Source organism: Canis lupus, chromosome 10 (assembly GCF_003254725.2).
Source record: "Canis lupus dingo isolate Sandy chromosome 10, ASM325472v2, whole genome shotgun sequence".
Taxonomy (NCBI): domain Eukaryota; kingdom Metazoa; phylum Chordata; class Mammalia; order Carnivora; family Canidae; genus Canis; species Canis lupus.
Window position 1 is genome coordinate 20,053,836 of NC_064252.1, and position 12,663 is coordinate 20,066,498.

At 52.0% G+C, this 12,663-nt stretch overlaps 1 protein-coding gene across 4 annotated transcripts in view; it reads right to left on the bottom strand.

The window, feature by feature from the left end:
* TBC1D22A (TBC1 domain family member 22A) overlaps positions 1-12,663 on the bottom strand; it is a 334,217-nt gene that overhangs the window by 149,321 nt on the left and 172,233 nt on the right. For all 4 annotated transcript variants that reach the window (XM_025456242.3, XM_025456232.3, XM_025456222.3 and 1 more), the window contains exon 9: positions 5,880-5,989. In XM_025456242.3, the coding sequence (XP_025312027.1) occupies positions 5,880-5,989 (110 nt within the window). The remainder of the gene's footprint in view (positions 1-5,879; positions 5,990-12,663) is intronic.

The following is a 12,663-nucleotide window of genomic DNA, read 5'->3' on the forward strand; positions in this document are numbered from 1 at the left end:
TCCCGTGCATACTGTGTGCTGGCCGAGGGGTTCCAGGGAGGGCCGGCAGCTCAACCTTAGCAAGTCTGCGGCACAAACTTGATCCCACAAGTTCTGGTCTGCTTGATCTGCTAATTCCTGAGGGGCAGGAAAGCTGGGGCCAGATCCCATGAGTCGGAATCCCAACTCTGCAACTTAGCAGTCCCACAGCGGGAAACACCTTACTGTCCTGTTGCGGGGACACTGAGGTCATAGCAACGGTTCACAAATGCACAGAACTTAGAACAGCGTCTGCCATCGACAGTGGTCTCCTAGCCCTTCTGCCAAATTTCTGTCTCTCCTCCTCCCCGCCTGCCTCCTACACACACTCTCACAAGATACCCTTAAGCACATGCACATGCAGTGTTGTCATAGCAGACATTCGGGATTGTGTCTTCGCTGGCACATTTATCCACTTGTACCTCAGCAATGATACTCTTTATCCCGACTAATGCTTTCCGCCTTAAACTCTATTTCATCTAATAACGCATAAGAGCCACGCTGCTGCCTAGCTATTATTTCAGTTGATCTGCTGCATTTCTCCCAACCCCTTCCTTCATGCTGTTCTATAATCTTATGTTTTCGGTGAGTGTCTTCTAAGTAGCACACAGCTGGATCCTGTTTGTAAATCCAATCTGGCCTAACAGTTACCTTCTCCAGAACCAAATGCATCCTGTCTCATCGGGCCTCTGCTGCTCCTGCTGTGGCCTGTTTCCCATCGAACCGTCCACCCAAACCACACATCTGTCCATCACTGGCCACTGGGAGGTTCTCTGACCTCCCATCCCCTATTTAGCGACTTCACCCTGTTTCTCCAGGTGTGATATTTTAACTCTCCTTCCTCGAGACTTGTTTGTTTAGTGAACATAAGTGCTGGCTCTTTCACGGGGGCTGGAACGTCCCGGCCACCACCCACATGCACAGGGCTCCATCCCGGGTCTGGTGTTCACTCTCTCCTGCCCTAACCTCTCTTCCAAATCCATTCCCTCCCTCAGTGCTGGCCACCCAGTAACTCTCTCATTCTACTTTAACTAACTCCTTCTTCTGCTGTGTCTAATGAATTTTAAATTGCAACAACCATGAGTTCGGTTGCTAGACGTTCTATTGGGCACTATTTAAAAATCTGTGAATTTTTTTTTCAGTCTTGTTCTTCCTGCTAAACCCTTTTTGTATCCTTCATTGTTTGAAACCTCCATGTTTTCTCGGTCCTGCTCATATCACTGTTGTAGGAGGTCAGGTCCCTGGGGGAGATCCTTCCTCATCAAAGCGCCAGTTGATGTTGACTCCTGGCACACGCTTCCTCTGTCTCGTACTTTCTCCAGCATCAGCTCATCCTCAGGGGACTCTTTTATGGGAAAACCATGGGCCTGTGTGGGGAGGGCACCCCCCAAGGCAGCAGTTCTCAGGGGTGGTCAGCCCACTGCTGCCACCAGGACACCCTTTCTGGGGATCCCAGAATTCAAAACCACGTTTCTAATAATAGCAACATAATCTACCTTTGTCACCATGCTGACACCCGAGCTATTGGCACAAAATATGAGTAAAGGGTAGACATGCTGGCCCGAGGCGAGGCAGTGCCACCCACGCTTAGTGAAAAAGGTAAATAAAAGACAATTTTGCTTAAGAACATCCTTGATGAAGTTCCTAATGTTATGATTAATACTGCGTCACACCCCGACCCTCAAACATCTTTTGAATGTTCTGCATGGCAACATGAGAAGAACACAGAGAGCACTTGAGATGTGCACCAGAGAACAGTGATTCTTCCTAAAATAGCCCCTGCTCAACTGTTTGAGCTGTGAGCTGAATCAGATACATTTTTTAAGAAACATCATTTTTACTAGAAAAAATGACTAACGGCAAACTGGTTATTCAAGCTTGGGTCTTTGGCAGACATTTTCTCAAAAATGAACAAAGACTGTCATTTCAAGGAAAACAATTGACACTATGTGTTTCCAATAAGAATATTTGAGCTTTTAAGCCTAAATCTGAATATTGAAGAACTTTTACCCACTCTCTGGGCTAAACAGCTTTTTCTTCCAAGATGGTGGTAACACTAGCAGAAGAGATACCAGAGGACGGAGTGTGTCAGCATCCAGAAGACCTGCACACCTTGACCATCCAATATTCCCCAAGTGGCCAGCATTCGACATTAAAGGACCATGGGTGAGCAGAACACCTGCTCAACGTGCAAGATGGCCCAATGGATTTCAAGCTGAGTACGAAATGTTGGCTGGCATGGCTTCAGGTGTCACACTGCAGGTGACCTTCCGGGAACCACCACGTGGGTAAGCTACATTCTAGATTAACAAGAAAATATCCACAGTCATCAGAGAGCACCATGAAAATTCTCCCTCTCCCAACGGCCTGCCTGTGTGGGGCTGGACTATTTTCACACACTCCAGTCAGAACCAGCACATCACCACAGACTGAATATAGAAGCACAGGTGAGAATTCGGGTGTCTTCTATCAAGTCGGACCTTAAAGAGCCTTACCACAGAGGAACACAGTGCCTTTCTTCTCACTAAATAGCTATGTTTCAGAAAATATTAATTTATCACCAGATTTATTACTTATAATAGCATACAAAGAGTTCATATCATTGTTATTTTAAGATAAATTACTAAATATTTTTAAATTATCTCCGTTTGAGTCTCCAACACAGTAAATACGGGTAGGATTAACCCACATGAGTAAAAGCTCTTTGAGTTCCTCAAGACTTTCTGAGACTATAAAGCAGCCCTGAGACATGAAGTTGGAGAGCCTCAATGAGAGAGCCATTATACTTTTGTTTGAGTAGCACCTGGATTTCCCTATGCAGGACCGGCTTTCCTATTTTTTACCCCTTGATAGGACAGTAAAACCTCAACTGTTATACATTACTATGTCAGCTTATTCCCTTCAAACTTACTAGCGTCCACTAGTGCGGTCATCACTCCTCATTTCTAGAGGACACCCCTCCCGTAGGTAAGCAGTCCAGCTATGCATTTTAGACAATTCTTGCTCAACATCACCCAATGCCTCCAGGCATATGCAGGGAGGGAGCAGCTTCTTCTCATGCCTAGTCTTTCATCCTCCTGGGACCAGAGTCCCCCACCCCCAGAACCTCCAGAATTCTGCCCTGTGCTAGCAGTCCCCTCCCTGCACCCTGAGCTACCAGGATACACATTCTGCAGGGACACTGGTTGGTGACCATGAGCAGCAACTGTACGCAGCAGGTGCTCACCACACGCTGGCCAAATGCAGAACACAGAGTCTTAGCCTGAGGCTCCAAGGTGAGCTGAAAACGTAGTAACCTCTCCAGGAAAATGAGAAGATGTGGTTTTTTGCCCTCTAGAACTTACCCAGCAAAACAGCAGTTACTTCCACTGATTTTAGCGGGACATGATTACAAAGCAGAGCAGAAAACCACAGGCCTTGGGGCTCAAATGTGGGTCCCAACACGTACTCTGACCCCAGGCCACGGATCCCTCTATGTGCAGGGTGTGACGTCTGCTCTGCTGTGAAGCTAAGAGCCACTTGGTACATGTTAGCTGTCACTGCCTCCCGATGCCCCACTGTGACTGCCAATGGATCACAGCTGGTGAGGAGAGCCGCTGCACAGGCCTGGCCCAGCAACTGACTCCCTGTGGTCTCTCTGGCATGTGGATTTAGCGAAACGCAATAGATAGGCCTGAACTTCCTAAAATGCAGGGAACTGGTGAAGGCCAGGCTGAGAGGCGCCACTTAACAAAGCCAAACATAGTTCTCAGTGGCTTTCAACCAGGGCAGTGATGTGATGAAGTGCTCAGGGATGATGGCTCTCCTGTCATCAGGAGAGTGGAGAGGACAGGGCGAGTCCAGGAGCAAGACAGTGAGTGTGGCAACAGAAGCTTCCAGCACCGCAGGGCACTGACACCCAGTCCATCTTTCCTCTTGCTTCTATGTCTCTTAAGACCCTCACACTTGTCCAAACAAAGCAGCAGGGGCACCACACACACCAAACCGTCCCCGGAGGAGCTCGCCTCGTCTCAGAGAACGACAGATCTCCCCAAGCCCCAATGATGCTGGTATCTGGCTGGCACCCCTCAACCCTGCTCAGGCGAGAGCCGCCTGGCCCCCGACAGCCTGCCCAGGGTGGTGAACATGCATACCAGGAGCACCGCCCTTGTCAAAGAGCCATCCCATCAGACAGCAAACCTCAGGTGAAAGATGAAAAGCCAGCATCACTTCCAGCACAGAGCTGATTTTATTCACAAACAGAAGGGGGATAATCGTATATTTAAATTGCAGGAATTCCATCACTCATGATCAGAGAAGTGACATTTGAAATTTATAATGTGTCACATTATGATTCAATCCCTTTTCTAAAGAGGGGGAAAAAAGTCTTAAGTTTTGGGAGAAAGACAAAAACATTAACGTGCAGGGGAATGATCAATCGATGCTTGGGCCAAAATCGAGCAGGCGTATTTTTCGTTGTAAGATGCAAACAAGGTTCGTGTTCTTTAGTTACAGAAAGGGTTTCCACTTGTTCTTTCTCACTCCTCAGTTATCAAAAGTAAGGGGAGCCCACACCATTCTCTCCAGCACAATCATTCTGCCTAATTTATTCAAATTACACCTCAGGATCCAGATCTGGAGTCTACACTGTGTAAAAGCCTTCCTTGGACCCCCTCGGCCCCAGCAGCTGAGCTGAGGCCCCTCCAGGCAGCAGGGCCAGAAACAGGACAGTGACAACAGCTCAGGAAAGCCAGCCTGACGGGAAACACAGGCGACAAGTGCACTACCTCAACTTGTCTCTTGAGGCGGAAGTGCCCCCCTCACTTGCAACGAGAGGGGTCCCAGCACAGCCTCCAGCCCAGGGCAGCCACCTTTGGGATAAAGCCAGCCCACGGAGGTCCCTCGGGAAACTCCGTCAACCAAACCCTGCTCCGGGACTCTACCCCCATGGCCGCCCCTCCACCAAGTCTCACCGCACTCCCAAATCAAGTTTTCGGGAGCACATATCTTCTGCCCTCACCAGGTCTACCCTGTGTCCCACCCCAAGCTCCTAAGAGGCACGTGCCCAACACTCTTCTTCCCCGCAGCAGCATGCGGCACCTAAGAAAGGCATGTCAGCACAGAAGGAGCTGAAAAAGGCCCGCAGCCCACTGGAGGACCTCCATCTACCTCGGCCACTTGTGCTACAGCAAGAGGCTCCAGTCCTCGTTCCTACTCTGTGTAGGGTTCAAACTACTTCCATAAAGTCACCCCTGGCGCTGGGAGACCTGCGGCCTTTCTGCAAAAATCTCCACTATCTGTCCCAACTGATACCAAGTGAAGCAGAGCCCCAGCCATGGGGACAAGGCCTCCAGCAGCTTGTGTTTCCCTCCAGGCCTGGGCACAGTTACGGGTCAAGCAATCAGACTCCCAGCCTGGGGCCCACAGGGGCTCTGTAGGACCGGCTGCTCATAGGCCCAGGGTGACAGACTAGGAGCTGAGGTCCTACGTCAGAGGCCCCGTAAGGGGTGGGCTGCCCTGAATACAGCTCACCAGGCATGGACAATGGAACGGCTTATCAACAACCCATATTCGGTGCTGGTACCACCTGGCATCACGGTCAGCAGAGCCGGGGAGCTTAGAATGTGTGGAGATCAGACTCTGCAGAGGAGGGGAGAGCCTACTCCCTCGGAGTCCTGCTCTGCACCCTGCTCCGAGCACATAGGATTTCTCACACCTGCAACCCCGGGGAGGCGGCACTAGTGCAGGTATAGAAAGGGAGGCTTCAGAAGGCAGCACGCGGCCACAGAGGCAAGCCTGCACGTCGGGCCCAGTGCTCCCCGCAACACTGGCTTCCCATATGGAGCGGCGCCTGCCTGGGGTCCGGGCCGCCAGGGGCTCACCTGAATACCGTCCAGCAGTTTGCTCATGCACCAGTATGTGTCGGCCTCGACGTTGCGCAGCACTTCTGCAGGCACGCGGGAGATGTCGGCAGCATCCACGTCTTCCTCCTCTGTGTGCCAGGAAGCATGGAAAAGACAGCAAGCGGTTAACCCACAGGAAACACGACGGGGCGGGGGCGGGGGCAGGGCGGGCCGAGACCTGCGCCACCGGCAAGGTCATGCTGGGGCTCATTTTTCTTGCTCTAACTAGATGACTCGTAGGCTTCCACCTCATCACTTAATGGCTCTCAATTTTAATACCTAATTAGTTGCAGATAATTAATATTCTGAGTCCTCTCCAATTAATTAACATAATTAACATATTATGAATTATTGCTTCTCAGGCATTTCACATCCCAATAAGAGAGGGCCGAAAAGACTGTTTATTCCTAACACAGATCTGAAAGTGTTTTCATAAAATTTCATGAATTCTGCTTCTAATAGGGTCACATTTTCATTGGACAATAATTTCTCTAAAAACTTGTTCCCAAGGTTGGTGTTTCCAAAACCCCACTGGGCAAAGACCCGTCCGCTGCAGGCGAACACCCAAGAAGAGACAGAACAGGCACCAGTGCTCCGAACAATCTCTTTCCTCGAATATAAAAAAAGCCCACTAAGGGAACAGAACGGAAAAGTTTTAAAATGCAGAACAGACGCTTAATTGAAATGGCTTCTCAGACATTTAAACAAACTAATTTTAGATCCTTACAAAAGCTGCTATCACCCAGCACAACACTCATAAATGTTTTAAAAATTGTGTGTTCCATTTTTTTCATTTTATTTACTTTTGTTTTATTTTGCAAACATGCACAGCATCTTTGCAAAGAAAATGTTCTTAAAGAAAAGAAACATTTCTGCCAAGAATATATTTGGAAAGTTTTAAGTGGGTAGAAATGACAATAATTTTTTTAAGAGTAATAATTGCTGACACTTGTTGAGCAGCTATGAGGTGCCAGGTGTTCCTTTCCATTGATCGAACGTCCTCACTCATTAACCTTTGTCACACATCTGCGGTCACCACTGAGGCACCCCTTGGAGATGGGGTGCAGAGAAACATGACCCCAGGGCAGCCGGTGGTGGTGGATCAGAACAAGGCGCACCATGCAGCCCAGAGCCTGTGGCCGGGACTCCCCAGCACGACGGCGCGATGCTCTGGCACCCGCCTCACACCAGAGCTCGTGGCTACAAGAGCCACAGTGAACCACCTTCTACTCAGACTCTGTTGGTGACACAGACCACAACGGTAACAACAGGCCAGGATGAGTCAGGCCAAGCCCGGCCAGGCCCTCCAACTGGGTCACGCAGGTCTACACAGGCAGGCCTGGCCCTGGACATGCATCCAGCCCAGCTGTGTACAGCTTCGAGGACCTGTCCCAGCCAGCTCTGCTCTCAGGCCTGTCACCGAGCATCCCTGGGGCACCTGGGAGCACACCTATAGGGATTGTGGCCGGGAAAGTCAATCCATCCCCGCTTATTCCTTCACTCCCCCACATACTCAACACTTATGTGGTTTGGTTTGGTTTGGTTTGGTTTGGGGGTTTATTTTATTGACACGCATTCATATGCCATAAAATTCCCCTTTTTAAAGCATACAATTCAGTGGGTTTTAGTATATTCACAGAGTGGGACAGCCATCGCCACCATGTAATTCCAGAACATTCTCAGCACCCCACGCAAACACATCAGCAGGCACTCCCATTCCCCAGCTCCTGGCAACCACCCCTCTGTGCTCGGCCTCTGTGGATTTGGCCGTTCTGGACATTCCACATAACGGGATTGCACAGTACGGCGCCTTCCATGTCTGGCTCCCTTCACTTGGCACCGTGCTCCCGGGGTCACCAGGGCACAGCCTGTGCCAGCACTTTGGTCCTTTCCGTAGTAGAAAAACATTCCAGTGTATGGATGGGCCACACTGCCTATCACATGTCCCCTCTGGGACACTGGGCTGTCCCCTTGCTGGGGCAATGTGACAACACGCAGCAGGTGCTCCCCATGTGGTGGCTCTGTCCCTACACTCCAGGCCCTTAGGCACAGAGATGAGTCAGAGGTGACACCCTCCAGAAGCTCAGAGCCCCTACCCTCTGATACAGGACTGGGATGAAGAGTGTCCCCAGTCTGGCCCAGCCGGCTCTGAGCTCCTCCTCTCAGCAGAGCGCACTTGGGACCTGTACCCTGTCCCAGCTGCCCCGTGGGCTGTGGGCTCTCCCTCCCACAGCCAGGCACACTCTGCCCCCCAGCCATGGCCCAGCGAGGCTCCTGGCCTCTGAACTCAGCAGTCCCGGGAGGCCCACGTCTGGCCTGAGCATGCCCTCCGATGAAGCCCTACCATGACTCTACCAGAAAATGCTGGCTCTGGAAGTGTCCAGGCAGCCTAGACGGGAGGCATCAGCTCTGTCCATCTACAGAGGAGGAAACGAGGTCTCCCAGGGCTCACTAGTGAGCACACAAGGGCCACCCATCATGATGCCCTCCTGCTGAAGAGCAAGCTGGCGGACACAGGTATAAGCGACCTCCTCTGGCTTCGGCAGACTCGGTTCAGCTGCCACCACCCTAGAGCCGGCCTGATGTGATCTTCCACCTTGAGGAACTGCCGCAGCAACAACCATCACAGGACTCCCCTTGAGTTTTCCATGGATGCCTTCTCTTTCCAGGGCCTTCAAAGCACCGAGATATCTCCTCAGCTGTCACAACAGGGCAACAGGGAACCAGCCTCCCCAGGCCTCCAGTGCCACCGCCCCCGCCCCCAGCTCACAGGGGGTCCCCCCCACCCTGCCCAGGGGAGAAGCGTAGGATGCAGGCCTTGGAAATGTTTCTCGGTCGGTTTAGCTGGCTTACTGCCTTATCCCAGGAAAGGTCGGCAACCTCTTTCAGGTGTCACCCCTCACCATAGGCCATTTGTCACTCTTCAATGTCCTGAAAAAAGGGCATTTAAATCAGAGAATCTCTATGCCAATTTGTCTTCAAAAAGGCCGAGAGAATCAGAATGACCCTTATTGTCAGAATGAGATAAATATCCATCCTCTTGGAGAAAACAACTGCCGACACAGGAGAAGGCGTAGAGGGCAGCACAGAACACTCCGGAAGGCCCGCACAGGGTCAGAACCAAGAAAAGAACACCCTGAGGCTGGTGCAGCTGGGAGGGGGTCCTCCTGGGGGCTCCTCACAGGAGACAGGGCTCTAGTGGTTCCTGGGGACACAGCCAGGAGCCAACCCAGAGCGACATGAGCATGTTCAGCACAGGTCCTTCGGGTAGATGCTGACTTACTGCACCATCTGCCATGAAACCTGGGAGACTCGACGCTGTGGAGTGGGAAGGGGTCCTCAGAGTCAAGACCCCAAAATGGCCAATGGTCATGACAGGTTATAACTCACCAACTCCAAAGGTCCAGGCCCCCAACCAGGACATGCTGCCTCCACAACCCTGGGGCAAGGGGAGGGACCAGGTGGGGCAGGAGCCTGAAGGGGGGGGGGGGGGTTCCAGGGGAACCACCAGGGAAGCCACCAGGGAAGCCTTGGACCTAAGGAGCCCTCATACCAGCAGTCACGGAGCCGGCGTCACGTAGGACTCTGCCCCTAAACATGAGCCACACTAAATGCCACGGAGACAAAGAAAACTGCTCTGGCTGAGAACATGAATGAGGGGAAACCACAGCAGGGGAGGGATTCCAGGCAAACCCAGGGTGCAAAAGAAGAAACGCAATTCAAACAGGAAAATGGTAAATTCCCAGGGAAAAAGAAAACAGGAAGAACAAGCCTGTCAAAGACGGAGGTGGGGCCGCAGCTGGAGCAGGGGCCCCTGGGTCCTGGTCCCTCTGGGCCACAGGATCTGGGCTTGGCTAATACTGACCCAGGCTGCACAGATGCTGCACCAGCCGCTCAAGGAAGTGGGTGCCACACAGGGCCCCCTGGACTGTGGCCCTGGATGGCCCATACATGGCCTTCTCCCAGCCAGGCAGGACGGACAGGCCCTGGAAGCCAGCACAGGGAAGGTACATGGACCCTGGAAGGTGGCATTTATACCAAATACAGGATTACAAATGATGGAACTTAAGCTGACCTGTTTCATCTGAAACTGGACTGGACTCCATGTCCCACTCTACCCTGTCAGCACAAACACCGGCACTGCACCTGCACTCCGGTCAGAGAGCTGCACCCAGGACCTCCTCCCCACACTGCCCACGCTGCCACCCTTCAGGGCTCAGGGAGACCGACACATGCACAGGCTAAGCCCAGTGGCACCTGGGGAGGCAGACAAGACACTGCCCCGCCCGGGACACACAGCCCACCGCTCAGACAGGCCACAACGGCACATGAAGTCACAAGGTGTAAAAACAGACATTTAATTTACAAAATATGTCACTTGCCTTCTCAAATCATAAAAAGGCTTTAGGAGATGATTTAAATAAATTCTTTGAAAATGCTACCCTGCCATATTGTTTAAAAAGAAAACTAATCCCATCTTTATCAACGACACCTTTTATATCAGAGACTCCAGCCCTCGCAGCCTGTGTGCACAAGCACGCAGAGAACAGTGCTCAGAAAGATGCCAGAAGCAGGGCCGTGGGGCCCCTGGGAAAGAGCGGGGTGGGGGAGTGGTAAATACCACCCTTTACTTCCTGCAGAAGGGTAGAGAGTAAAAAGAGAATGCAAATTTTCACAATTTTAACACTTAGGACTTTTGCAATAGGGAAAAACACACTGTTTAAGCTGCTGACATAGTTTCACTAAGGTCTACTTTTCCACAGAAAACCCCAGAGAAAAAGTTCCTGAGGGTGGTGGGTGTACCGCCCTTCTCACTGCTCTCAGAAGCTTGCGGGGGCCCTTGGGGGTCAGAACAATTAGGGTAGGGGGCCCACTGGCATTCGATGGTGGGGCCAGCACTCCTCACCCTACAGCATGAACAGCACTGCACAATCAGCACATCCAGAGTGATTCGTGACTAGTCCACCCACGGGGTAGGTGGGTGGGTGGGTGGATCAGGGCTTAGCAGAAGGACAGGTAAATATAAGAAACTAATACAACAATGGAGGACATTCGGCCTGGTAAGGAAGGAACCAAGCAGGATCAGTGGGGAAGGAAGAGGCAGGCTGATGGGCTCAAAGCCCATGTGGCGTCGAGGCTGCTCACCGGACAGCAAGGGCACTCGCCACTACCAATGGATAGTGTGCATCTTCCGAGTCTGCAGAGCGCGTCCCCATGCGCCAGGGCCCGCTGCATCTGAAGCAGCCCACGGAGGTAAGCACGACCAGCTGACGAGCAAGGGGCCTGCAGGAGGGTAGCGTGCCAGGAAGCAGCCAAGCCCGGCGGCGAGCGAAGTCCAGCTGACAACGGTCAGCCTCTCGGTCCCGCTGAGCCAGAGCAGCATAGAGGCCCCCGGCTCAGCAGGGACAGGAGGGAGAGCTGCTACAAGGCTAGAACAGAACCACCTCACAAGTGAAACAACACTCCCTAGGTCATAAAACACATCGTGGGCAAAAGAGCCCGTCAGCACCACAAGCTCTCTGGAGCTCTGGGTCTCCTGGGGGCTCGCTCCTTGGGGGGCAGGGGGGGCTCCCCTCCAGGACGACACCTGCCGGCCTCCACGAAACGGCTGCACAGGCCCCGGAAGTGGCCAGGCCAGCACAGGCCAGGATCCTGTAAGGACCAGCGTGTACTAGAAAGTAAAAAGGCCTGCCACATGGCCAGGCTCTCCCTTGCAGGAAACCAAATGGGGCGTCTTAGCAATCAGAAAGGGAGAATCACCTCAAATTTCAACACAGCCTCTGCCATGGGATCACCACTAAGTGCAGATGCCAGCCTCACCAAGCACAGCGCAGGTTAGGGAGGGGAGCACGCCAGGGCTGCTACGACTGCGTTAATCACCCGCATCACACAAACCCTGCAATAAACCTCTTCAGGTAATTAGGAGCTTAACTGGTAATCAAAAATATTCTCTTCTTCATAAGCTAGCTGGAATCACTCCATGGTCTAATCTTATGCTTTACCCAACTTGGGAGTTTTAAATTTGAAACCCTGACACTTCGGTGATGGAGGTTTTAGCACTTAATTACATAGATTTGGGTTCCAAGGCAGAGGGAAAAGTCCCGCTTTGGTAAGAGAGGTGCTGCCACCCAAGACCATAAATTCACAAAACTCCATGGCTCAGCAAGAACAGCTAAGGTTATGATCAAGTTGGTTTAGTGTACGAATGTTTGATGTTAATATAAATAATGTCCAACTCAAGGTTACAAACTAAACCACCGTCAGAGTTCCCAATTCTGTTACGTGGCTGCAAACCAATAGCACACAGACACGGACAAACGGTCAGTGGACGATGGGACACCGGCAGACAATGGTCACAAATCAAGGACAAACCAAGGACGATGCACTTGATACAGGCCAGGCAAGATGGCACAATGTGGCCACATCCAACTATCCGTCTCCTGGCCCGCAGCGGGCCACAAACGTCAAGAACCAACCTCCTGTCACAAGCAGCACCACTCTGCTCCTCGTCCACCTCCACCCCAAGCGCACCCCCAATCAGGGGTCCCCAGCCTTGTGCAAACTGCAGGCCGGGGCCAGCGCTGGGTGGTGTGGCTGTTCCTCTCTGGAGGAGCTCCCTGCTACCTGACACCACACCGAAGAGAGCTCCCAGCAGCCCCTGGGGAGCAACAACAGCGGTGTGGGACTGAGGGAGAGGGGGGAGGGAAAGTCTATTTCCTTAATGATCCTTGTTTCTATAATGTCATTTTTGTAAAAGAAAGAA